The 27,520-nt window shown below is 39.0% G+C and overlaps 1 protein-coding gene across 3 annotated transcripts; it reads left to right on the plus strand.

The window, feature by feature from the left end:
• Positions 1-684: 684 nt before the first annotated feature.
• LOC107850108 (ethanolamine-phosphate cytidylyltransferase) lies at positions 685-22,159 on the plus strand. Of its 3 annotated transcripts, none has more exons than XM_047393525.1 (10): positions 685-818; positions 2,214-2,645; positions 3,331-3,566; positions 4,075-4,253; positions 19,271-19,342; positions 19,457-19,524; positions 19,670-19,790; positions 20,568-20,633; positions 20,772-20,894; positions 21,760-22,159. In XM_047393525.1, exons 2-10 carry the CDS (start codon positions 2,293-2,295, stop codon positions 21,829-21,831), a joined length of 1,290 nt encoding a protein of 429 aa, XP_047249481.1. In that variant the 5' UTR covers positions 685-818; positions 2,214-2,292; the 3' UTR covers positions 21,832-22,159. The 3 variants fall into 3 exon arrangements, with proteins under 3 accessions (XP_047249481.1, XP_047249479.1, XP_047249480.1); XM_047393523.1 differs by having other exon boundaries at positions 807-1,018; XM_047393524.1 differs by lacking the exon at positions 685-818 and adding an exon at positions 1,355-1,448.
• Positions 22,160-27,520: the final 5,361 nt, after the last annotated feature.

The raw sequence follows: 27,520 nt of genomic DNA on the forward strand, positions 1-27,520 counted from the left end.
AGGTCTAACAATTCTCCCCGCGTCCAGTTTCCTCCATTAAAATGGAGCTTAAAACTCCTGTACAATCTTTATTTAAATGAAGCTTTAAGCTTCATTTTTATTTATGACCCTACCCCATCCAACACCTCCCTCCCCATTTCCGTCCAGTTCCCTTTATTAAAATAAAGCTTAAAGCTCCATTAAATGGAGATTGTACATCAAATTTCCTTTTTAAAATTATGTGATGATGATGTTGTTATTGTTGCGTTAATTGATGTTGTTGTTGAGTTATGGTGATGAATAAGAAGTTGGGGAAGAAGACAATGATGGATGAGTGGGGTTGTAGGGGTGGGGTGGGTGGGGGGTTATGAAATAATTTTTAAAAATAAATAAATATTAATTTTAAAAGAAAAATATAAATTATACTATATTAAATTATTTACACGAGACAACTTCTAATTGGTTAAAAAAGTTAATTTTTGCCTTTTCACACGCTTGTGGCGCGTGTATACACGTAGATGATCAAAATAATGTATTTGTCATGAAATAAAGAAGATTCGTGGGGTGATAGATCGAAGTTAAAGTTCTTGTCTTTTGAAAATTTCAAATAAAATCAGTGGTATAATTATATATTTACTCTTTTTTTATACACGGCCCCGTGAAACTATTATACATATATAATTTAAGTTATATACTAGTATAGATAAATATTAGATTAGATTATTATATAAAAATGCTAAAAGAAAGACTAACATATGATATTTTGCATCTCCTTAACGATTAAGGGAAGAAAGAAAAAGAAGAAAGAAACGAAGAAAGGGTAAAAAGGAGGAAGAAAGGTTAGGACTCGATCTGCCAATTTCTCTCTCTCTCCTTTTTTTTTTTTTTTTTTGAAAGATTCCCCTTTTTGGGATTCTGATTTGGATGTGGCGTTAAATTCAATGTTAAATACTGCAACAAATCATACACCCTTTTCATTATTTCACCATTTAGTTTTCTTGAAATTCTAAATCAGCCTATCTTCCTCACCTTCCTTCAGGTTCATTATTATTTTTTTGCATACCCATTTTTAGATTAAATGTTTATTCTTGTTATTGTGGATTTTTTTTTTTTGTAGTTTAATAATTTTGTGTTCCAATTGTCAGCTGGATTTAGGCATTGGATGATATATTGCATTGTGTCTGGAATTGGAATTTTGATGAATGTTAATGTTCAATTGGAACTTTTATATCATATTCAGATCTTATTTTCTGATTTTGGTTTTATTTATTGATTTCTGTTTGATTTTAGGTTGGTAGGAACAATAAAGTTGCATCTTTTTGCTCATTTTGTGATAATTATTGAAAATTTTCATCTACTTTGTTTTGCATAGTTGAAGGGGAGCCTTGGAGTAACTGATAAAGTTGCTACCATGTGACCAGGAGGTCACGGGTTCAAGCCTTGGAAACAGCCTCCGGCAGAAATGCAAGGTAAGGCTGCGTACATACACCCTTGTGGTGGGGCCCTTCCCCGGACACTGCGCATAGCGGTAGCTTTAGTGCACCGAGCTGTCCTTTCCAGACCCCACACTGTGTGGGAATACACTGGGCTTATTGTTGTTGTTGTTGTTGTTGTTGTTTTGCATAGTTAATCAGGTTAAGATTATGCTTTTCTCAGCTCAAACCCAGCTCCTGTGATTCACTTTCTTTGGTTGTGCAACATTCTTGAATTATGGTTGATTTTAATTTTTCTTTTTGTTGCATTAAATGGAGAATGTTTTGGGTTTTCCAGGAAAAGTGAGTTAAAAAGGGACACTTGAGAGTTGAATTGATTAAAAAGATACATAGTCAAAGTCAATTAAGTGAATTTGGGATTTAATTATAATTTGTAAAACATTGGAGACAAGTATTACAATATTAAAAGTTAGTTTTCTCTGATTCATATTTCAATTTTCAAGCTTTCAAATCCCTCCTTCCTCCTTTCTCTGATTCATGTACGGATTTCCTTAATAGAATGTTCCGATCTAATTTCTTTATTCATATGTGAGGTAGGGGTAAGGTGTGCATACATTCTACCCTCCTTAGACTAGACTTGTGGGATTACACTGGGTATGTTGTTGTTGTATGTGAAGTTAATATGTTGTTTTTCTCATTCCAGATTGAACGGGGACTTATCAATCTTGTTTGGATAAAAAATTGATCTCCGTAATTCACTATCTTCCTTTTGGCTTCTTTGTTTGTTGCTTTTAATTGCAGGGCCTTTCTTCCTCTTTTGTAGCATAAAGAGGCCCTTCAAGGAGTGTGAGAAGTTAGGAGGAAGAGACGAGGGAGGTCAATGGATTTCGAAAGCAACAATTGGGTTTGGGAGGGGATGTATTACTATCCACGCCTTTTTGGTGGAATCATGCTGACTGCAGCCTTGCTCGGGTTATCCACAAGCTATTTTGGCGGGATCAGTGTTCCTTCTCTGCTTTATCCTTTTCCTTATCTAAGTATCTTTCATAAAAAAAAGCATGAGAAGAAGCGTGTTCGTGTATATATAGATGGTTGTTTTGACCTTATGCACTATGGTCATGCAAATGCTTTGAGACAAGCAAAAGCCTTGGGAGATGAACTGGTAGTTGGGGTTGTCAGTGATGAGGAAATCATAGCCACTAAGGGTCCTCCTGTTTTATGCATGGAAGAAAGGTATGAGTAAATCTTTTATCTTTTATTTTCCTTCTGCGAAATAGGTTGTTCAAGGATAAAGTAAAATATTATTTATATGCTTTATTTTCCGGTCTTACTGTAGGAATGTGTTTATATTATCCTATATGGTTCATGAGGGTTCCGGTTCCTAATGTTGTGGACATTTCCAGAGATATTTTTGAAACAGTAAATCCAGAGATATTAGTGAAGGATGTTGCTAGGAATCATCAACATGTGTATTGACTAGAGTTATCGTGTTCTTCCAGGTCCATCTCTGGGCTTGAGGTTGCAATAGAAACCCTAGTAGGGCAGTCTGTTAGCAGGAACAAGTCTATCAATCGTTGCTGAAGTTGCCTTTGATTTTGTAACATGATGAGCCTAACAAAATGAGATGCTAAGATTATTTGAGACATAACGTGGACTATTGAGGAAATTTTTTTAAACTTTTAGTATCTTTCCCTGCAGTATTTGCTTTCCATATGTTAGTATGTCTGGTCTGAGGTTGAGCTGTGTTTAATAGTTAAAACTCTATGTACTTATATTATAAAAGATTAACTTCAAGTAGATGGTCAAGCATGTAGTTCCACTTATTTCATTCATTTTCTTATGGGGAAACACTTCGATGGGATTTGACGCTTGAGTTAACTGGAACTTTTGTATGTCACTAATTTGAGGTCCTCTGCAGACTTGCTCTTGTTAGTGGCTTGAAGTGGGTGGATGAAGTGATTTCCAGTGCTCCTTATGCAATTACTGAAGACTTCATGAACCGTCTATTCAATGAGTATAAGATTGACTACATTATACATGGCGATGATCCCTGTCTACTTCCTGATGGAACTGATGCTTATGCCCTAGCCAAAAAAGTTGGTCGGTACAAGCAAATTAAACGAACTGAAGGTGTCTCCAGCACAGACATTGTAGGTATTACATCTCTCCTTTCTTCATGAGTTCTGAAATTTTTTATCTGTTGGGAAGCATCTTCACCAAATGAGTCGTACAAAATAACAGAATTTTTCTCTAAATTGTTGTTGCCACAAGTGCTATATTTATATAATCTACATACGTGTATGTAAAGTATTTATATCATAGAAACTTACCGAGGGCAGCTGATCTCCCATTTTTTCTGCTATTTATCTGCCTTCAAAGTTTTAAATGTTCGTGAAGCATGCTCCTCGATGCCACTTGAACATCTAACTTTTTTTTTTGCCTGAGTCTCCTCTTATGGTTCACAATAGGACTATTTTATTTGCCTACGAGTAACAAAAATCGATTGCTCCCAACTTGATTTGCCAAAAACTAGTGAATAAAAATAGATCAAACATACTTTTTTTAAGTATTCCAAAACTAAAATAAGTATTGTTTCCACGAATCAGATACTGGCCAAGAACAATGAGATTGCTAAATGCTTGTTTTGACTCACATTTTGTAGGGAGGATTCTTTCTGCTTCTAAAAGTGGAGATGCTCCTCAAGATTGCTCCAATTCAACTCCTGTTGGCGAATCTGATGATATAAAACACAAATGTGGTGCTGAAAAACAGGCTAAGGGCAGTCAGATATCACATTTCTTGCCCACTTCAAGACGAATCGTGCAATTTTCAAATGGGAAGGTACCATAAATTGTACTCTTTGTTTATTCTTAATAAAGCTTCATGTTATACTTGAGTATGTTTACTTTTTTCTTGTTGAGTTTATTGTGAACTTTTTGAGTAGTACTTTAAAGGATAAATTAAACTGTACGACAAAATTCTTTGGAAGATTTTCTTCTGAATGAATGTGTTATGGCAAGTTAAATAGTGTAAATTGAGGAGACCATTACCCTTTCTCGCGTCACGGTTAGAACTTTTTGTAAGTATCTTCTCCGCTGACAGTTGAAATGGAGCTTTCAATAGTGACTTTAACTTAATATAAACCTTGCTTTTGGGCTTTGGGCTGGTTGAGTCAGATAATCTCTTCTAATACTAATTAAAGTATGCTAGATGGTTTTGAGAAACACTTCCTGAAGTCTATCATAATTACTTTCCATATTACCTGTACAACCTCTTGACAAGAAAGAAAAGATAAAGTGGCAAGGAAGAGTCCTTGAAATGAGTGTCTTATGCTAATCTCCTTGAAGTATTTTAAAATCCCACTAGCAACAACTATGCCTCAAACACAAGCTAATTGCGGTCAGTTACATGAATCCTTACAATTCATTTCGCTCTGCTTTGACCCATTTCACCATCTATATAATCTTTTATTATTCCCAACTATTATTTTTGTCTCTTCTTATGAAATTCAAATTTTGCAAGAACATAAGTGTTTACCTGGTTATCCAGTAGAATCAAGTTAGGTATAAGAGTGGCTATTAGGAGATTATAGATGAGTAAAGAATATTGAGCTTCACTGGTTAACTTAATAAAAATTATATATTCTATTATAAACCTGAATCATATTTTGTTGGGAGAATGCAATTTCTTATGGGTCGAACATCATTTCTGTTAAAGTTAAAGCATCCTTCTGAAGTTGAAATGATGAAGGAAGATGATAGAATTTATATTTCATACGGAACCATGATCATGATTGTAACGACTCGAGGCTACCCCGTAGACGTCACACGGTGCTTAGGACTACAAGTAGCCCTTAAGCTAACCCATGATATCTACTTAGCACCGAACCATGAATAATATACTTAAAACACGCATGGAAACTGGAATTAATAATTTGATTTCAAAGGAGTAAACAATCTCAACTAAACACTGTGAACTAAACATCATCTGAAACTCATGAAAATTTGAAGGAAAAGTAAACCAACTGACTAGTCTTGACATACATCTAAGTCTGTTGAGAACTTGACCCAAACTGAAAACATGAAGTCTGAACTTATTAATAACTGATCAATTGATAGACACATGAGGACTCACCAACTAACGGGATGTAGGAGGTGGTGATCGTGGTTAATTGTACTGCCGAGGAGGAACACCAGAATCTACATTATGAAACAATGTAGCCACACAAACATATATGTGGTCAGCACTTCTGGAATGTACTGAGTAGTTGGGGTGAATTCAATAAGTAAAACTGATACAATTCCAAATCTTAGAACATGCATGTGAAGTGTAAATAGACTCACCATGATCATGAATAAAATTGAAAGCTGAATCAACATAAGCTTAAGTAAAAAACGAGATCTGAATGAAGTTTTTGAGTCATTACACTTAGTTTCTAAAATTATTTTTGCTATGGGAGATTCTTATAATCAACATAAACCATGTGAGCTAGCATGGGGTCCAATATCTGACCCACATTGTGGAGGGTTGTTCCATACCTTGCCATCGGTATAGAACCTGAAATGGAGCGAACACTAAATTGAGCCCATTTTGGCTAGGGAGACTCTCTCTGGCGAGGACTCCTTTAACCTAGTGGCATGTAGTTTCTGGGAATTTGGGTGCGCTGAACCCGCATCCCCTCGGCGCTAAATACTACTTCTGAACCATACTAGTGCTTATAATATATGGAATCCACCTTAAAGTACGAATGTAGATTTATAAGTCTGAAAAGCAATCATGCTTTTGTTACTAAATCATGCTCATGAATAATTGTGTGAATTTCATATTTTATCTGAGATCATAAGATCAAAATTGAAATCTTAATCAAGCTGTGATAAACTGTAACTTGAAATAATAAGTCTGAATTGATTGGAAACTGATGGAATCATGCTGAAAATCACGTACATTTACCAACTCATAGAACTTTATGTCAAAATACTAAAGCTCATCTCATAAATCAATCATGTGAGTAAAAACATGAGTAAATGTGAATTCTTTTGCTAATGAACTTTAAATCACAGGGAAACATCATAATTTCAAAAGCATGAAAAATATGTATGAACCCTAGCCGTCAAATCCTTAAGATTCATGTAAAAACTTAACTTTTGGGCACAAGGACGAAAGATAATCCTTGTTCAAATCCCACATACTCGAACTTAATGAATTTCTTGAAGGAAATTTGTATTGAAGCCTTGTAAGTTTGAATTTTGGAGAAGAAACCCTTCTTGAGTATTGTTGAGAGTTTGTGAGGAGGGGAACACTGAAATTTGAGTTGGGAATGGGGAATTAGGTTTAGTACTAGTTATAGGATCAATTAGGACTTATTTGACCTAATTACCCTTGAAAACTGCAAAGAAAATAGAATTTTGGCATCGCTACGACCCGTGGCGTGGCACGCCCTTATCGCGCCATGCCAAGGGCGTGGCACACCGTTAGCGCGGCAACCAGCAAGCGTGGCACGCCTTTATCATGTCGGGACACTGGTTTTCGCGTTCAAGATGTGCCTTGCCTCCGTGGCACGCCCTAATAGCGGACCCTTATTGTTTTGGAGTCTCGAAATGTCCAAAATCTTGTTCCAAAAATCCTGAAACATTTTCCAATGATCCTTTTAACATTCCTTATCATTATTCAACTAAAAAATCGCCTTGAAATGCATGAGAGCTATCAAAATAAAATCATCGAGATTTTGGGGTGTAACATTATCTCCCTCTTGGGACCATTTGTCCTCGAATGATGGTTGGGTGGGAAAAATTCTATCTTATGGGTGCGTTAGGCTAATGTCTGAAGCTTATCTTGCGCTACAACTTAAACTACTCACCCAAAGAACAAGTATGCAACTGAAATGCAACTGAAATGACTGACTACACATGAACCTTATAGGTTAAACTGATATGAGTAGGATGTCGGTGAGTAGAATAGATTAGAAGGGATTTCTTACGTCAAGCTGACTCCGTGCTAGGAGCAAATAGCTGAGGATATCGACTCATCATGTTTGCTTTTGCTTACCACGTTGTTCCCTTAACTGACTAATTCCCCCATAGAACTTTCACTGAAGCCACTTCCTTATTCCTTAACCTTTGAACTTGGCGATCAAGAATTTCAACTGGGATCTCCTCATAGGATAAACTATCTTTCACGCCAATACTTTCTATTGGCACTACTAAGGATGTGTCTCTAGTGCATGTCTTCAACATAGACACATGAAAAACATGATGAACGACGGCTAATTCTAATGAGAGATCTAACTCATAAGCGACATCTCTAACACACTTTAAGGTCTCGTATTAACCAATGTACCGGGGACTGAGTTTTTTTTTCCTTCCAAACTGAAATACCCAATTACCTACAACGAACTTTAGTTCTTTCCTCCTCACATCTGCATGCGATTTCTGACAACTTTAAGCAGTTCTCAATATCTCATGAATCAACTGAGCCTTCTCCATAGCCTCGAGAATAGAATCGGTCCAATCAAAACGGCCTCACCAACTTCAAACCACCTTATAGGTGATCTACACCTACGCCCATATAAGGCCTCGAATGAAGCCATTTTAATACTAGCATGGTAACTGTTATTATAAGCAAACTCAATCAAAGGTAGATGATCATCCCAACTTCCCTTAAAGTCAATCAGACAAGCTCTCTAAATGTCTTCTAGAGTTCTTCTAGAGTTTGGATAGTACGCTCGGCCTGACCATCTGTCTGCGGGTGGAAAACGTTACTAAGCTTCACCTTTGTACCAAAGCCTTTCTGAAATGATTACAAAACTGATAAGTAAACTGAGTACCTCGATCTGAAATGATGGATAGAGGAATCCCATGGAGTCTTATTAACTCGCGAACATACAACTTAGCATTATCTTTAGTCGTATCTGAGGTGGTCTTAACTGGCAAGAAGTGGGCTGATTTGGTCATTCAATCCCCGATGACCCAAATCGAATCATACTAAGGTCTGGTGCGAGGAAGTCTTGTAATAAAATCCATATAAATGACCTTCTACTTCCAAGTACGAATTGCAATATCCTGAAGCGTACCTCCTGGTCTTTGATGCTCAACTTTCACTTATTGACTGTTGGGACACTTAGCCACAGACTCTGCTATGTCTCTCTTCATACTATTCCACCAATAAATTTTCCGCAGATCGTGGTACATCTTGGTGGCACCAGGGTGAATCAAATACTTAGAACTATGAGCTTCCGCCAATATCCTTTCTCTCAACCAATCGATACTGGGAACACATAAACGACCCTGATAGCAGAGGACACCAGCTCCCCTGGGGAGAAAACTTCAACCTTTTGTTGATGAATTGCATCTATTAACTGGCTAAGTATAGGATCATCACATTGTTTCTCTTTCACTTCAGCTACTAAGGAGGACTCTGAACTGTTCTGGACCATTAAACCACTATCATCTGTGTCATGCAACCGGACTCCCAATCGAGCTAATCTATGCACCTCTTTGGCCAACTCTCTCTTCTCCTTTTGCACATGGGCTAAACTATCCATAGACAACCTACTCAAAGTATCAGCTACCACATTTGCCTTACCCAAATGGTAGAGCACATTCATGTCATAATCCTTTAGCAACTCCAACCACATTCTCTAACGAAGATTTAACTCCTTTTGTGCGAACACGAATTGGACTCTTATGATCAGTGAAAATATCCAGATGCACACTATATAAATAATGTCTCCAAATTTTCAAGGCGAACACCACAACTGCTAATTCCAAATTGTAAGTTGGATAATTCTTCTCATGATGTTTAAGTTGTCTGGAGGCATAAGCTACCACTCTTCCATTTTGCACCAAAACAGAACCTAACCCAATTCTGGAGGCATCATAGTACGCTACAAATCCATCTAACCCATCTCGCAAAGCTAATACCAGTGCTAAAGTTAATCTATCCTTCAACTCTCGGAAACTTTTCTCACATTTGACTGAGCATGAGAACTTCACCTTCTTTTGTGTCAACTTGATCGATGGTGCAACTATTAAGGAAAAACCCTTAACAGATCTCCTGTAATACCCGGCTAAACCCAGAAAACTCTTAATGTCGGATGAAGTAATGGGTCTAGGCCAGCGGTTCACTGCATCTGTTTTCTGAGGGTCTATATGAATACCTTCATCCGAAATCACATGTCCCAAAAAGGTAATCAACTCTGACCAAAATTCACACTTACTAAATTTCGCAAACAACTGGAGATCTTTGAGGGTTGGCAATACTATTCCCAAATGGTCTGCATGCTCCTCCCCCACTCCGAGAATAGACAAGTATGTCGTCTATGAAGACAATGACGAACATGTCTAGATACTGCTTGAAAACCCTATTCATCAAGTCCATAAAAGCTGCAGGAGCATTTGTTAGCCCAAAAGACATAACCACAAACTCAAAGTGACCATACCGAGTTCTAAAAGCAGTTTTTGAAATGTCACATTCTCTGACCTTCAGCTGATGATATCCCGACCCGAGATCAATTTTCGAAAACCAACGTGCATCCTGAAACTGGTCAAATAAGTGATCAATTATGGGGATAGGGTACTTATTCTTGATGGTGATATTATGTAACCGTCTGTAGTCTATACACATTCTAAGAGTACCATTTTTTTTGCACACAAATAGCACCCCACGGAGTAACTCTGGGTCTGATGAACCCCCTATTTAAGAGGTCTTTAAGCTGTTTCCTTAACTCCTTAAGTTCAGTCGGAGCCATCCTGTAGGGAGGAATGGAGATGGGCGGGCTATCTGGAAGGAGATCAATCTCGAATTACCCCGGGAGGATGCATGGAACTCAATGAATTAAGTATTAAATTATATTTTAAGTAGTTGTTTTATTATTCTAGGATTGGATTTAAGTGTCCTAGTTTCATAAGGGTTAGGGTTGAGGTGTTATGTTCCCTACTTTCATAAGGATTAGACTTTCTAGAAGAGGGTTTTATGTTTCCTACTTTCATAGGAATTAGACTATTGATGTAACATGACTCCTATTTAAAGGGGTTTTTGAAGAATAAATCAATAAATCAAATTTCAGCAAAAAACGAGAGATTAGAGTTTTCTCTTCCATTGAACTCTAAGGTTTTCAGCCTCTCTTGAACGAGCTGAAGAGATTGGAGTTCTCTCTTACGTTGAATTCTAAGGTTGCAGCCTCCTTGCAGCGAGCTGAATTTATGTATCGCCTTATGAATCGATCCTTCCCTAAAGATCCTAACAATTTGGTATCTGAGCCTAACACAATGGGCGATGAGATCAATTTCAGAATCCAGGGAGAGTGGAGAGTGCGATTACAGAAACCCTAATGGACTCTAAAATTGCAGCAATGGAACTATGATTTGCGAAAGAATTGTACAAGTCATCCTAGAACAATTTTCTAGCTTGGGAATTGGCTCTACAAAACCAGCAGTCCACAGACTTGAGTCGAGTAGCGCCCCGACAATTGACAAATCAACTATTTCTTCTACTAAAGGCAATACATCACCTATTCAACTAGCCGATAGAATCATCCAACAAGTGGTAATTCCCGTTCAACCGTACCAAGGTATGCAAAGATGGATTTTTCAACTTAACGACACCAACGATCCATTAATTTGGGCACATCATTATGAACTATTTTTGGAATGGTTGAGTTTCCCATTTTGGGAGAAGCACAATTATGGAATTATCAGCAAATGGGCAAATTAGTCATGCCCCGACAAATTGGCACAATTGAAAGTTATCAAAGTCAATTTCAAGATAAGTTTGCTAGGGTTGTAATTGGATGATTCAGTTGACACTATTCTAGAAGTTTGGGATGATTGCCATGAAATTCGAGCTTGAGGACAAGCTCTTTCAACATGAGGTGAGTAATATTATGTATGCGTGGAACTCAATGAATTAAATTATATTCTAAGTAGCTTTTTTTATTATTCTAGAATAGTGTTTTAAGTGTCCTAGTACATAAGGATTAGGGTTAGTTTTATGTTTCCTACTTTCATAAGGATTAAACTTTCTAGAATAGGGTTTTATGTTTCCTAATTTCATAGGGATTAGACTATTGATGTAACATAACTCCTATAAGCTGTTTGAAGAATAAATTCATAAGTCAAATTTCAGCAAAAAGCAAGAGATTGGAATTCTCTCTTCCATTGAACTCTAAGGTTTCAGCCTCTCTTAAACGATGAAGAGATTGGAGTGCTCTCTTACATTGAATTCTAAGGTTTCAACCTCCCTTTAACGAGCTGAATTTATGTATCGCCCTATGAATCGTTCCTTCCCCAAAGATCCTAACAGGAACTTTGAACTGATTGACTACATGAACTGATTGGAGGGTTGGGGTCTCAGACTTAGTATCTTTAATTTGAACCAGGTGATGAATACACCTTTTGGAGATTAACTTTTTGGCCTTAAGATAGGAGACGAAACGACCCTTTGGAGTTATTGAACTAAAACCCCCCCCCCCCCTCGAGGACTGACTCGTTAGGAAACTGAAGCTTCACCATTCGAGTGAGACAATCAACGGAGGCATAGCATGAATGAAGCCAATCCATACCAAGAATGACTTCAAAATCTATCATCTCTAGTTCTATTAAATCTGCTAAAGTAACCCTATGAAGGATTGTAATAGGGCACTTTTTGTATACTCATCTAGCAACAACTGACTCACCAACGGGAATGGAAATTGAAAAAGCTTCAGAAAGACTCTTGGGATGTGCACCAAAGTTCACAATAATCAATGAGGTTACAAAAGAGAGGGTTGACCCCGGATCTAACAACACAAACATCAAGGTGCGGCTGTGCGGTGGGAAGGTAGAGCATAAAATGGGTTCTGACGCTGGTTGCCATCAGTACCGGATGATGCTCCCTGCTGTAGAGCTAGGCGGCCTGACTGAGCTGCTGAAGTGGTGGACTGTGCCTGAGGGCGAGCATTTCTATTTCCCTGCTTAGCAAAAGGGCGTTCCTTGATCCTATGGCCTATCTTACCACAACCACAACAATCATCTCTACCCATCATGCACTTACTCGGATGATTTCTACCACACTTTTTGCACGTTGGATAAGTTCTTCCCCTAGAAATGCCATCTTGAGATCTAGAAGTTGGCGCCCTACCCCATTGCTCCTGCTTAGTCTTGGGTGCGGGGGCACTGGCTGAAGACAGTGTGGGTGCTGACAAATAGTTTTGAAACTGAGAACGATTTCCCCCTCCCGACTTATGCTGACCGTACTCAAAACTGCTCGGTCCTAGCCCTCTTGGTCTCCCATTTTGGTTCCTTCAGTTTCTCATACTCAATTTGCTGGACATGGGTCATCAATCGAGCAAGATCCATATCCCCGATCAACATGATAGTCCTACACTCTTTGACCACCAAGTCAGACACTCCAGTGACAAATTTACTTATACGAGCTTGGGAATCTGGCAACAACTCTGGTGCATACTTAGGTAGCTGGGTGAACTTGAGCCATTATTCTTTCACTGACATAGAGCCCTTCCTAAGGTTCATGAATCCTCCACCTTAGCCTCCCTCATCTCACGGGGAAAGAACTTGTCTAGAAAGGCCGTCTGAGACACATTCCAACTCATTGGGGCTGCATTCTCACCCCTACCTTCCTTTCACATGGTAACCTAGTCATCAGCAACATACTTCAACTGATGGGATGCCATTTCCACACTCTCCTCTTCTGTGACATGCCTTATCAAAGAAAAACTATGGACCTCATTCATCTTTGACCCAAAGAACTTTGGTGGATTCATTCTCATGAAGTCTCGGACTCTGGCTGTAGCTAGGTCACCATTTTGCTAAATTGGGACTCGGGACTACTGCTGGCTGATTCTCTGAGGATTCACTGCCTGAGCTAAAACCTAAAATCTAAAAGGCAGCCTGGAACTCAACATGGGAGACATTCTCGTTCAAAGGGTCTGGAGGTGGTAGTGGGGCGGTTGGTCCGCATTTCTATGGGTGTAAGCTCTGCGATGCGACATTCACTGACATGTAAAGCACGAGTTAGAGCAGATAGAGGTAACTTCAAAGCACGATAGTGATCATGAAAAAAAGGCATAGTTAACCTCTCGCTCATAAGTGTGACGCACTTCACACCCATGATCAAGACTCTACATAACGTGTCTTGTCAGACTTCCTAGGACTATTAAAACCTTAGGCTTTGATACCAAGTTCGTAACGACCTGAGGCTACCCCTGGACATACACGGTGTTTAGGACTGCAAGTAGCCCCCAAGCTAACCCATGATATGTATTCAATACTGAACCATGAATAATATACTTAAAAAACGAATGGAAACTAGAATTAATAATCTGAATTCAAAAGGAGTAAACAATCTCAACTAAACACTGAACTAAACATCATCTAAAACTCATGAAAATCTAAAGGAAAAGTAAACCAACTGACTAGTCTTGACAAACCTCTAAGTCTACTGAAGAGCCAATGGGACAGACCCCAATTGACCCAAACTAAAAACATAAAGTCTGAACATACTAATGACTGAACAACTGAAAGTAATTATAAATTTGGCCCTCGGACTATGAGGAGTCACCAACTGACGGGATGTAGGAGGTGATGATCGCAGCTAATTGTACTGAAGAGGACGAACACCAAAACCTACATTATGAAACAATGTAGCCCCACAAACATATATGTGGTAAGTACTTCTGGAATGTACTGAGTATATGAGGTGAATGCAATAAGTAAAACTGATATAGTCGAAAATCGTAGAACATTCATGCTAAGTGTAAATAGACTCACCACGATCATGAATAAAACTGAAAGCTGAATCAACATAAGCATAAGTCATAAATCGACAGTTGAATAAAGTTTATGATTCATTACACTTAGTTTCTAAAATTATCTTTGTTGTGGGAGATTCTTATAACCGATATAAACCATGTGAGCTAGCATCGAGTCCAACGTCTGACTCATGTTGAGGAAGGCTGTTTCATACCTTGCCATCGGTATAGAACTTGAACTGGTGTGATCACTAAATTGAGTCCATTTGGGCAAGGGAGACACTCTCTGGCGTGGACCTCTTTAAGCTATAGTGGCACGTAGTTTTTGGAAATTTGGGTGCTGAACCCATATCCCCTAGTGCTAAATAATACTCCTAAAACATACTAGTGCTCATAATATTTGAAATTTACCTTAAAGTAAGCATATAGATTTATAAGTCTGAAAACCAATCATGCTTCTATTGCTAAATCATGCTCATGAATAACTGTGTGAATTTCATACCTTATCTGAGATCATAGGATCAAAACTAAAATCTTAATCATTCTGTGAAAAACTTTAATCTAAAATAATAAGTTTGAATTGCTTGTAAATTCGCTGGATCATGCAGAAAATCATGTACATTTTACCAACTCTTGGAACTTCATGTCAAAATACTAAAGCTCATCTCATAATATCAATCATGTGAGTAAAAACATGAGTACATGTGAATTCTTGTGCTAAATGAACTTTAAATCATAGGGAAACATTATAATTTTAAAAGCTTGAAAAATGGGTATGAACTCTAGCCATTAAATCCTTAAAATTCATGTAAAAACTTATTTTTTGAGCACAAGGACGGAAGATGATCCTTGTTCAAATCCCACATACTAAACTTAATGAATTTCTTGAAGGAAACTTGGATTGAAGCCTTGGAAGTTTGAATTTTGGAGAAGAAACCTTTTTTTGTGTGTTCTTGAGAGTTTGAGAGAAGGGGAACAATGTAATTTGAGTTGGGGAATGGTGAATTACGTTTAGTACTAGTTGTAGGATCAATTAGGACGTAAATCACCTAATTACCCTCGAAAACGAAATTTTGGCGTCACCACGACCCTTGGCATGGCACGCCCTTATCGCGCCATGCCAAGGGTGTGGCATGCCCTTATCGCGCCATGCCAAGGGCGTGGCACGTCCTTAACGCTGCACTAGTAGACATGTACCGTGCCAGGCAACTGATTTTCGCATTTAGGGTGTGCCTTGCCTCTGTGGCACGCCCTAATCAACAACAAAAACAACAAAAAACCCAGTGTGTTCCCATAAAATGGGGTCTAGGGAGGGTAGGATGTACGCAGTCCATATCGCTACCTCCGAAGAAGTAGAGAGACTGTTTTTGATAGACCCCCGGCTAAGATAAAGAATAGTAAATAAGGGAGGGGGGATGGGTGACATAAAAGAAAATCAGGAATAAGAAATGATAGAAATAGTAATCGTAGAAATACGAAATATGAGAAAATACTAGGGACACGAAATAAGACAAATAGGAACTAAGACATAAGAAAAAGGGCACCCACCTATGTACACAGTCCTAGGGTTACTTCCCCGGCTACGCAAGATCTCTCCTAACTGCATGCTACGATCCACACACTCACACTAGCCTTCTACCCTTATCCGCGCCCTCCATACCTTCCTATCTAGGGTCATGTCCTCAGTCAGCTGAAGCTGCTCCATGTCATGTCTAATCACCTCCCTCCAGTATTTCTTCGGCCTACCTCTACCCTTCCTGAAGCCATCCAAAGCTAGTCTTACACCTACGAACTGGGGCATCCGCGCCCCTCCTCATCACATGCCCAAACCATCTCAGCCTTCCTTCCCGCATTTTATCCTCCACTGAAGCCACTCCCACCTTCTCTCGGATAATCTCATTCCTTACTCTGTCCCCTGTAGTAAGCCCACACATCCAATGCATTCTCATTTCCGCCACCTTCAATTTTTGTATGTGGGGGCGCTTGACTGGCCTATACTCCGCTCCATACAACATGGCCGGACGGACTGCCACTTTATAGAATTTGCCTTTAATCTTGAGGGGCATCTTCTTATCACACAACATCTCCGAGGCAAACTTCCACTTCATCCATCTTGCTCCAATACGCTTAGAGACATCTTCGTCAATCTCACCATTCCTTTGAATCGTAGACCTAAGATACTTAAAACTGTCCCTCTTATAAACGTCCTGGGAGTCAAACCTCACCACCACTTCGTCCTCCTGCCTCAAGTCATTAAACTTGCATTCCAAATATTCCATCTTTGACCTACTCAACCTGAACCCCTTAGACTCAAGGGTTTGCCTTTAGACCTCTAATTTGTCATTCACACCCCCCGCGTCTCATCAATCAACCCTACATCATCCGCAAATAACATACACCAAGGCACCTCGCCTTGAATACTCCGCGTCAACACGTCCATCACCAGCGTAAAAAGGGAACGGACTAAGAGTCGATCCCTGATGCAACCCTATCTCGACCGAAAACTGCTCTGAGTCTCCTCCCGCTGTCCTCACCCGGGTCTTCCCTCTATCGTACATGTCCTTAATAGCTCTGATGTACGCCACCGGAACCCCTCTCACCTCCAAGCATCTCCAAAGAACCTCCCTTGGGACTCTTATCATACGTCTTTTCTAGGTCGATAAACACCATGTGTAAATCCCTCTTCCTTTCTCTATACTGCTTCACCAATCTCCTCATCAGGTGGATTGCCTCTGTCTTCGAGCGACCAAGCATAAATCCAAATTGATTCTCCGAAACGGACACGACCCTCCTCAGCCTCCGCTCGACCACTCTCTCCCAAATCTTCATAGTGTACTCAACAACTTAATACCCCTGTAGTTGTTGCAACTCTGGATGTCACCCTTGTTTTTTATATAACGGAATCATCGTACTCCATCTCCAAGCCTCAGGCATTCTCGCAGTCTTGAAAATGCCGTTAAACAAATTAGTCAACCACCTCAAACCTGCCCCACCAGCATACTTCCAAAAATCCACCGGAATCTCGTCTGGCCCTGTCGCCCTACCTCTCTGCATCCTACGAATAGCCTCTCTAACCTCCTCAACCTTAAAACGCCTACAGTAATCACGACTCTTCTCCGAGTGCTCCAGCTCCCCTAACTCAATGCCTTTGTCCGCCTCCTTATTAAAAGGCGATGAAAGTACTCCTGCCATCTCTTCTTAATGTGAACATCCTCCAATAAAACACTACCATCCTCCCCCTAATGCACTTCATTTGATCGAGGTCACGACCCTTCCGCTCCCTAGCCTTAGCAAGCATATACAACCTCTTTTCCCTGCCTTTCTCCTCTAACCCCGCATACAAGCTCTCCAACGCTGCCGACTTAGCAGCCATAAATGCCTAAGTTGCTCGGACTCTCCAAAAATGATGCCGCACCCGTGTCGGATCCTCCGAAAATATACTACTTTTGAAGGATCCAACCCGCACCCCACAACATTTGGAAGAGTCCGAGCAACTTAGGTAACTGCTAACTTAGCTTTCTTCCTTGCTACTTTGTAAACCTCCCTATTCACCCGCTTCTCCTCTCCATCTTTACTCTCAATCAACTTAACACTCCTTCTTCTTAATCTCCACTTTCTTCTTCACATCTTCATTCCACCACCAGTCCCCCTTATGACGTCCTGCCCGACCCCTCGAGGACCCCAACACTTCTCTAGCAATCTCCGTGATACAGCTGGCCGCCCTCTCCCACATAACATCCACGTCCCCCTGCACTCCCACACCCCCAAACCCCCCACCTTTTCCCCCATCTCCAGTGCACTAACGGGCGTCAAGCTACCCCACTTAATTCTAGGACGATCCTCCCCAGATCTTCTCTTCTTGCACTTCTTGATAGACAAGTCCATCACTAGAAGCCTGTGCTGGGTCGAAAGATGCTCACTCGGAATGACTTTACAGTCCTTACATATCGCCCTGTCCCCCTTCCTAAGCAGTAGAAAGTCAATTTGAGTCTTACCTATCGCACTTCAGAAGGTAATCAGGTGATCCTCCTTCTTCGGAAAACTCGAATTCACTACCACCATCCCAAAAGCCCTCGCAAAATCCAACAGAGCAACGCCCTCACCATTCCTATCCCGAAACCAAAACCTCCATGCACGTCGTCGTAGCCTCCCGGTAATACCCCAATGTGGCCATTGAAGTCCCCTGCTATGACAATCTTCTCCGAGCTAGGCACGCTTCTCACCACCTCGTCCAAATCCTCCCAATATCTCGCTTTCACCTCCTTTTCCAAGCCCACCTGCAGCGCATACGCACTACACACATGCAACATAGAACCCCCTATGACCAACTAGCCTATCGCTGACCCTCTTAACCTCCACCACTTGACCTCTCAGCTCCTCATTCACTAAGATGCCCACTCCATTCCGATGCCCCTCACTCCCTGAGTATCACAGCTTGTACCCATCCACATCCCTAGCCTTAGATCCTACCCACCTAGTCTCCTGAACACACGCAATATTAACCCTCCTCCTCTTAAGAATCTTCACCAGCTCTACGGACTTACCCTGAAGGGTCCCAGTGTTCCAAGACCCTACCCTCAACCTATCTACTCTCGCCTACCTCTAAAAACCCTCACCAAACCCGCCCTAACACCCGATCTATACCCTACACCCACCCTTGCCCCCCCCCCCCCCCCCCCCCCCCAAATAGCCCCCCCCCCCCCCCCTCGGACATGACCCTAATCCACCATCAACCCCTCCAGCCACTACTCAAAAACCAAAACAAAGCCCCTCACCAACAAACAAACGGACAAAGCCACAGTACGAAAACAGTGGCACGCCCTAATCACAGACCCTTATTGTTTCAGATTCCTGAAATGTCCCGAAACTTGTTCCAAAAATCTTGAAACACTTCGCAATGGTCCCGTTAACATTCCTTATCATTATTCAACTCAAAAATCGCCTTAAAATGCATGATAGCTATCAAAATAAAATCATCGAGATTTTGGGATATAACAATGATGATTGTCTAAGCAAACTAAATCTTATTCACCTTTATTCTGATTATCTCTGTGTAGCCTTTTCTTTTAGTGGAGGGGCAAAAGTAAACATTTGTGTTCTATTTCAATTGTAGGGGCCAGCGCCTAATTCTCGAGTGGTGTATATTGATGGCGCGTTTGACCTTTTCCATGCTGGACATGTTGAGGTAAGTCTAGGATTTTTTGTGGAAGTTTATTTATGTTGTCATTTCATGGCAATAGTTTCAGGTCGTCCTGCATCATTATAACTTTGCCCTCAAGTTACTTTTTCCCCTTCTCAGATTCTTAGAAGTGCCAGGCAGCTTGGAGATTTTCTTTTAGTTGGTATTTATCCCGACCAGACAGTCAGGTACATGGTATTATTGTTTTGATCTATGTTCTTAGACCCTACTTTAATTATGCTTGCTTTCTAATATAATTGTTATTTTTGTCTTCTAAATTTCTGAATTTTGTATAATAAGACCTTATTTAATGAAAATTACTTTTTCTTGTAGTGAACTTCGTGGACACCAGAATCCACTGATGAATCTGTATGAGCGCAGTCTTGGTGTACTTGCATGCCGTTATGTTGATGAGGTCATCATTGGTGCCCCTTGGGAAGTAACTCAGGATATGGTATGCTTACTTTCAGCTACATCTGCACGTGTTCCTTATTTTTTAGTATTCTTATAAATGTAGGACTACTTATCCAAGAAAGTGCACCACAGCTTGTTTTTTAGAGGTGATCCTTTTGTGAATATGAAAAAGGAAGAAAAGAAGCATTTGTTTTTATTTGGATATGCATCTGTGAGCCCTTGCTTCAAAAGTTTAATTTCCTTTGGGAAAAGTTCATTAGAAGGGTATGAACTGTAATACAATTGGGGCTTTATCCCAAATGTTAGGAAAAGAAAAGGCCTGTGTCTATAGATGATGGATTAATTGGATCCATGCTAGTATCTGATTAAGTCCTAGTCTGTTGTGTACTTTTGTGTCTCATATCATATCAAATCGCTGGACTACATAATGAGTTCAAACTTATACTTGCCCTTTAACTGATGATTATATTGTTAATCCTTCACCAAGATCTTGAACTAGTTCGATGCTTGATCTAGGACCATCCCACAGCTAACATGGTACATTGGCATGACACATCCATTTTGTTATGATTGGCAATGTGATGCTCTAATTAATAGTGCTGTACACAACACTTCTGAAAAATGCTGCATGATGCAAAATATAAAATAAAAACAGATGTAAATGTGTTTGTCACTTCTTGCACACAGAATTTTGTTTTTAACTGGTTACGTCGGTGTTGTTCCTAAAATCCTATGTTTCAACTAGATGGAAATAGAAAAAGAAAATTGTATGTCCTCGTTGCTGATTCATTCTCTCCTTTTGTTTGGCATGGGTTAGATAACAACTTTCAACATTTCTGTGGTTGTACGCGGAACAGTTTCTGAGAGCAACTCCTCCATGGAAGTAAGTCTATATACTGTTTGGTTGTTTCCAGTTTCCACTAATCACAAGAAAAAAAAGGTAGTTTGGTATTTTCCAAACTGCTGAACAATATAATATGGAGAAACATGTTATAAATGAAAAATATTTCCTCTGATACAGGGGAGACAGGATCCGTATGCAGTTCCTAAAAGCATGGGAATCTTCCAAGTAATTGAAAGCCCAAAAGATATTACAACTTCTTCAGTTGCTCAAAGAATCATTGCTAACCATGAGATTTATGAGGTATGTTGCATTACACATTCTCTCGCTTCTTAGTTTTTCTTGGATTTCTGTACAGCTGTATAGCTTTCTGATCAGATAATTACAATTTTGGATTTTGAGACTTTGATGCTTCTGTTCGCATTCTCACACGTACACTAAAACTTAATTGAAAATCATGAGAGATACTTGGTGCGTCAGAAATAACTACATGTTCTTATCTCTGACAAGATTTCTCTTCAGCTGTTAAGTTTTCTGCTGTTAAGTGACATAATTCGGATCTTGAGTGTCTAAGCTTGTGTATATCCCCAATGAAAGTGGTGGGTTTCTTCTGGCGGGTGGGGCGGGGGTGGGGGTTGGGGGCAACTTAGAAAAAGAGGTGTTGCCATTGTAACAACATAGGTTTGCAGGATTGCTTTATGAACTGTGCTTTCAGTCCGTCCTCTTTGAGGCGAGATGTATGTAATCCTACTGATATACCATTACCTCTGGAAGCATCTCACTTTTGGCTATACACTGATGCCTCAAAAAATTGTAAAAAGATTTTTCACAAGTATATATGTCCATGGATAATTTTATGCATTTAGGTTGCCTTCTTCCTGATTCATGTATTCCTGAACGTTGATCAACTATGATGGTTGATAATATTGGAGGTCAGCAAACCATTAGTTCAAGGAGCTTACCATAAAATTTCAGGAGTTTCTCCCATAATAACCTTTATATCCACAAAGAAGCTGCCAATGGTTGGATGGATACCTGATCCCACATTGATCTATCCAACTTGTCCAAAAGAATAACTGATCTTGTTTGCTATCCGACATCTTCTTAATTTATCATCTCTAAGCTCTTTTAGCGACTTTCATGAATGATGGCTTGTTCACTTATGCAGAAAAGAAATACCAAGAAAACAGCAAGCGAGAAAAAGTACTATGCGGAAAGGAAGTATGTGTCTGGCGATTAAGTTTTACTTTCACTGTTCTGGCCCTCGTGTAGCTGACTTGTACTAGGTGAAGCTTCTCCCTTTCTGAGGTAGTTCTTCCTGTACTATTTATATTTGAAAGATATATGAACAGAGAAGGGGACAAGATATAAGAAGAAAAGACCCTAGACAGAAGAGCTAGAATTTTTCTTTCCATTTTCATTTATTTTTGGCTGTAATCCCCCTCCGCAAGTTGCTGAAGATGGTAAAGCTAATTTCCTAATCTAGAAAATCACAATTGCTTGTTGTATTAATAGTTAAGAAACTATTGTTCTAATAGTTAATTTATGTTCCATTTTTAAATTTCAAACAGTTTTTCTGCCTCTGTACATAAACTAGGTCTTGATTCTGTTAATCTTTTTGTCACATAAAATTTTGGTGATTATACTTTTATAAAGGATTTCTTTTGTGATGTTATTGGATCTAAATGATTTTGCCCATGTATTCTGTTAAATTAATAGAATTTATGTTCCATTTTTAAATTTCAAACAGTTTTTCTGCCTCTGTACATAAACTAGGTCTTGATTCTGTTAATCTTTTTGTCACATAAAATTTTGGTGATTATACTTTTATAAAGGATTTCTTTTGTGATGTTATTGGATCTAAATGATTTTGCCCATGTATTCTGTTAAATTAATAGAATTTGCAGCAATAGATCATTTTTTCTGTCCCACTATCGTGAGTTAATGAAGGGAAACCTTGGTGTAATTGCTAAAGTTGCTACATCATTTTTTCTGTCCCACTATCGTGAGTTAATGAAGGGAAACCTTGGTGTAATTGCTAAAGTTGCTACCATGTGACAGGGTGGTCATAGGTTCAAACTTGGAAATAGCCTTTGGCAGAAAAGAAATGCAAGGTAAGACTGCATACAATAGACCCTTATGGTCGGGCCCTTCCTCGGACCCTGCAATGGAGCTTTAGTGCATCGGACTCGGACTGCTCTTTTTGTTGGGTGAGTTAATGATCAATTAGTGTTGATATATATATATATATATATATATATATATATATAAATTGTATTACCAAATAGGAATTATACACGAGATCAAATTTAAAATGAAACCTAGAGAGTCTCAAATTCAGTGATCAAACAAGAAGAGGATAGCCAATCCTACATCAACAACCTAAGACTATAGCCAATCCTACATCAACCTACGGTTAAGGATAGGGGGTTATGTTCTCCCACCATATTTACTAATCTGGGCTAGCCTGTAAATAGTGTTATTAATCTCTGGACAACACTGCTTTTTTGTTTTGCTTAAAAAATTCTGATTGCACTCCATCCAAATTGAAAAAATGTAGCAGGCCAACAGATGCCAAGCATATTTTGTTAGAAAAGCTTCATTCCACTTGGTGCATTTAGTGAGACCTAACCCTCCTTCCCGTTCGGGTCTACAGACTAAATCCAATGCCATTAGAGTGAACCTATTGGTGACAACCTTCCTAATCCACAAGTTCCTACATATTGCTGTGATCCCCTTGAGCATATGTCTAGGCAATGGAAACATGGAAGGCCAGTAACTATGAATGTGCAGCAACACTGAATTTATCAATAGAACCCTGCCTAGGATAGATTCCTTGAACCCCAGCTACTAATTCTCGATGTTAGTTTATCAAGCAAACACTTCACAGTTCACTTCGGACAAACTTTTTGGAGAGAGTTATTCCTATATACTTAAATGGTAGTGTACCTCTTTTATCTCATGCCAGCTCGTAGATATCCTCTATACATTGTGCCTCTATATATTGTGCCTCCATATTTGCACATAATATGTTTGATTTGGTTGAATCTGTTTTTTGTCCTGAAGCGTTAGAAAATTTTTTGTGACCCCTGAGCATAAGTACAACTTATTGGAAATCTCCTCAGCAAAACATTAGGACATCATCCAAATCCGTTCAAATGTCACCTTTATCATAATTCTTGACTGGTACTTCATACAAATGCCAAACAATAAGGGGGTGGTTGGGTCTTCCCGCCTCAACCCCCTTATCTCTTTGATGTCCCAATACAAGTCTCCATTATTGCAGTGTTTACTCTGTTGTTGTGATACAATTCATAGTTCATTTTATGAACTGCGGTGAAAAATTCAGGGCATGTAACATCTCCTTCACAAATTTCCATTCAATTGAATCATATGCTTTCCCCAAGTCTATCTTAATTAAGCAACTCTTCATAGTCTGCTTCCTGTTATATAAGCTTACTAGGTCCGGACAAATAAGTACATTTTGAGCAGTAGTACTTCTAACCACAAAAATAGCTTGAGTTTCTAAGATGATGTTTGATAGCGCTTGCTTGAGCCTATTGTATATCTTATATATTGTGCTGCAACAGACAATTGGTCTGCAATCTCCCACTTCCTCAACATATTCAGTTTTGGGAACTAGTATTATCAGTATCTTGTTCCATACTTTTAGCATTTTTTCAGCGTTGGCAAATTCCTTCACAGTTGTCACTCGATCATCTTTAATTGTATAAACAACAGAAATCCTAGAGCTAATGAAATTAATTACATAGTATCCTGATTCCCTTTCTCTCCCTAATTTGAAAAAATACATATATATGTCGACCTAACCTTATACATTAGTGGAATGTACAAGGTAAACTGTTTTTCCTATGTTTAAGGAAATTAAATCAACCATCATTATTCTCTAACTTAATTAACGGAACACATTAATTTACTGATTTGGTGGATCCTTAAAATCAGTTACAGTAATTTAAATTGAAAAAAAATTTGGTGATGTATAGTATTACCATTTCTAATGTATGAGCTTAATAAAATCAAGGTAAGTTATGCTACTATTTTTAATGTATAGTGTTACCATTCTAATATATGAGGTTAAGACCGTCAAATTAAGTTATTTTTCCATTCTAATGTATGATGAGACAATTCTAATGTATAGTATAAAAATTTTATGTATGAGGTTAATGCAATCAAGGTAAGTGATATTACCATTCTAATGTATAATGTAACCAATCTAATGTATAATGTAACCAATCTAATATATGAGGTTAACACCGTTAAGATAAGTTTTGTTATGTATGGGGTTAACACAGTCAAGGTAAGTGATATTACTATTCTAATGTATAATGTAACCAATCTAATGTATGAGGGTAACACCATTAAGTTTTGTTGGTCTCCTCAAGTAATAGCGCATGCTGTTTGCAAGAATTTGAAATGTTACAGATTGAAGTTGCCATCAATGATTTATATCAAGCTGAATATGACAATTGAAATTGCTTTCACACAACAACGCGAGTTACCTGTTGAAGGGGCTTGATGAGAGCTTTGTTTTTGTAGTTTACGTGAAATTTTTCTTAGCTCAAATCGGAAAAAAGAATTTGATTTGGTAAAGTTAAAAAAAACCCTCATATCGGAAAAAAAAATTGATTTGGTAAAAAAAAACTTCAAAAATTATTGAAGGAGATGAAGTTAATCACTTTGATCAGTTAATATGCTTGAAATTTGAAAATTTTGAAACTACCAGATCACATTTGCTTGATTTTAAACAAAGATTAAGGAGTACTAAGAGATGGAAATCGGTGTGTTTGATATGTATGGGAATTTTAGAGAGAAAATGTAAAGGATGTGATATTGTGTAATTAATTTGGGATATTTGTAATTACTACTTTTGTTAAATGGGATATTATATAATAACTAATAGTTAACTTGTATATTTGCGTAAATTTTCTTTAATTGTTCCCCAACTTTCCTCAAGATATTTGACTCGCATACCTATCCAAACCTAGGGCCTTGTCACCGGAAATAGCCCATCACCCTTCTGCTCTGCCTCAGTGAATCCAACTCCAGCATGATTCTTTGCTCTTCAGATACTAATGGCCCATGTTGTACTACATTGCTGCATATATACTCTCTGTTGGCTGTAGATGTTCCCAATACATCAATGTAAAATCTTACGAAAGCAGTAGTGATGCTTGTCATATCACTACGTGTTTACTCGGTTGGATCCTAAGGGATAAAGATTCTATTTGTATTTCTTCTAGCTTTTAGCATGCTGTGGAAGAGCTTTGTGTTCAAATCTTCTTGTGCTAGCCATGGAATCTTGCACTTCCGTGGTTGAAATTTTGTCTTGGCGTCTTTCCATTTCCCACATTCCCTTGCATATCTTGTTTCCTTGGTGATCAAGCTCCTTTGTACTCTTTCTCTAAAATCAGGTGCCAAGCTCTCCACATACTATAGTACTTGAACCTGTGAGTAATACTGTGTTCCAGCCCAATTAATTATAGCTGGGCAAATGATCATATAATCCCTCAGCTCCATAGTGGGCCTCTGAGTCGAGCAATATCGTTACCTAACTCTAGTGGCTTCGGAGGATGGAGCAACAGAAGCAACCCGCTCAATCTGAGAGGCCACCAACTAGGTAAGCAAATGAATCGACTGGCGAAACTCAGTATTAGACAAACTCAGTATTAGACACGACAACCTAGGGTGCCTGAGGAGGGACAAGAGGAACCGGTGGAGCTACATCAGGGCAATAAGAAGCAGCGAGACCCTAGATCGGGTCAAAACTCCTAGAGTAGGACGAGCTCTATCCACATTGTCCTCAGACAGGATAAAAGAGTTTCCACAATTATCAGATCTTCTTGGAGACATGATCAGAAAGGAAAACAAGCGGGGATTAGAGAGATTCAAGACCTTAAGACTCTATAGCGTGAAAATAGAACAACAAGAATGGAAACATTCCTAAATGTCTTGTAGCCTTACCCTTATAAGTGTGGCGTGCTATACACCCATAAACGAGACTCTACTAGACATGACTTTGTTGGACCCAAAATGACACTAAACCTAAGCTTTGATACCATCTTTGTCACGACTCAAATCAGGGCTTGGCCGTGAAGGGTATCTCAAGTCCTACATGGACCGGAGACCACCCCTGCACCTAACAAGTTGTAACGACCTAAAAGTTTGATGAAATATGTGAAATTTATGATTTTGTGTGATTTGACTATTTTACCTCTCCCCGTAGTTGCATTATGATATTTTTGGGGTGTGAGAGTGAGTGACATGATTTTTGATGTATTTTGATATCATTTAAGCGATATTGTGGTTTTTGATGGCTTTGAGAGCCTTATTTTAGACTTATGTTGGATATCTTTTGATCCATGCGACGGATGGCCGAACGGACTGTGCCAACAACTTCGAAATATCAATTTTAGGCTAGGTAGACCTTTGGTTCGGGTCCCGGTGCACCTGAGCTCATTTCGACCTATTGATCGGAAAGTTGGAAAATTTAAAATATGGGCGTAGGATCCACATTTGATCGAAATGACCTCGGATGGAAAATTCGACTTTTCCAGCAGATCCATAATGTTGATTTTAGGGTGTTAGCATTTTTGGTAAGATTTTACGGCTTTTAAATCTCATTTTAACCATCGGTTTGAAAAATTATGATTTCGAATTTTGGGGGTCAACTTTGTGAAAACGATATTTTTTTTTTGAAAATTTGATATCGCCATCGCATCCGAAACATCGAATTTAGTATGGTTGCATAGTTCATTTGCATGCATCAGACTTCGAACGAATTTCGGGTACCCCGCCGAAGTCCGAATTGAACTTTAAAAAAAATGCAGTTTTTTGTGCAGTCTTTCTGCAATATATATAGTAGTTTTGGGTTCATTTTGCTCATTTTTCATCTTATCTCTTGAGAGTTA

This window comes from Capsicum annuum, chromosome 7 (genome assembly GCF_002878395.1).
Source record: "Capsicum annuum cultivar UCD-10X-F1 chromosome 7, UCD10Xv1.1, whole genome shotgun sequence".
NCBI lineage: Eukaryota > Viridiplantae > Streptophyta > Magnoliopsida > Solanales > Solanaceae > Capsicum > Capsicum annuum.

What these genes read in the sequence shown, in the direction of transcription:
- LOC107850108 (XM_047393525.1), top strand. Translation starts at nt 2,293, where the DNA reads ATGGATTTCGAAAGCAACAATTGGGTTTGGGAGGGGATGTATTACTAT. An exon ending in GTTTTATGCATGGAAGAAAG is followed by an intron (nt 2,646 to 3,330) that starts GTATGAGTAAAT and finishes GGTCCTCTGCAG; the next exon opens with ACTTGCTCTTGTTAGTGGCT. An exon ending in CTCCAGCACAGACATTGTAG is followed by an intron (nt 3,567 to 4,074) that starts GTATTACATCTC and finishes CACATTTTGTAG; the next exon opens with GGAGGATTCTTTCTGCTTCT.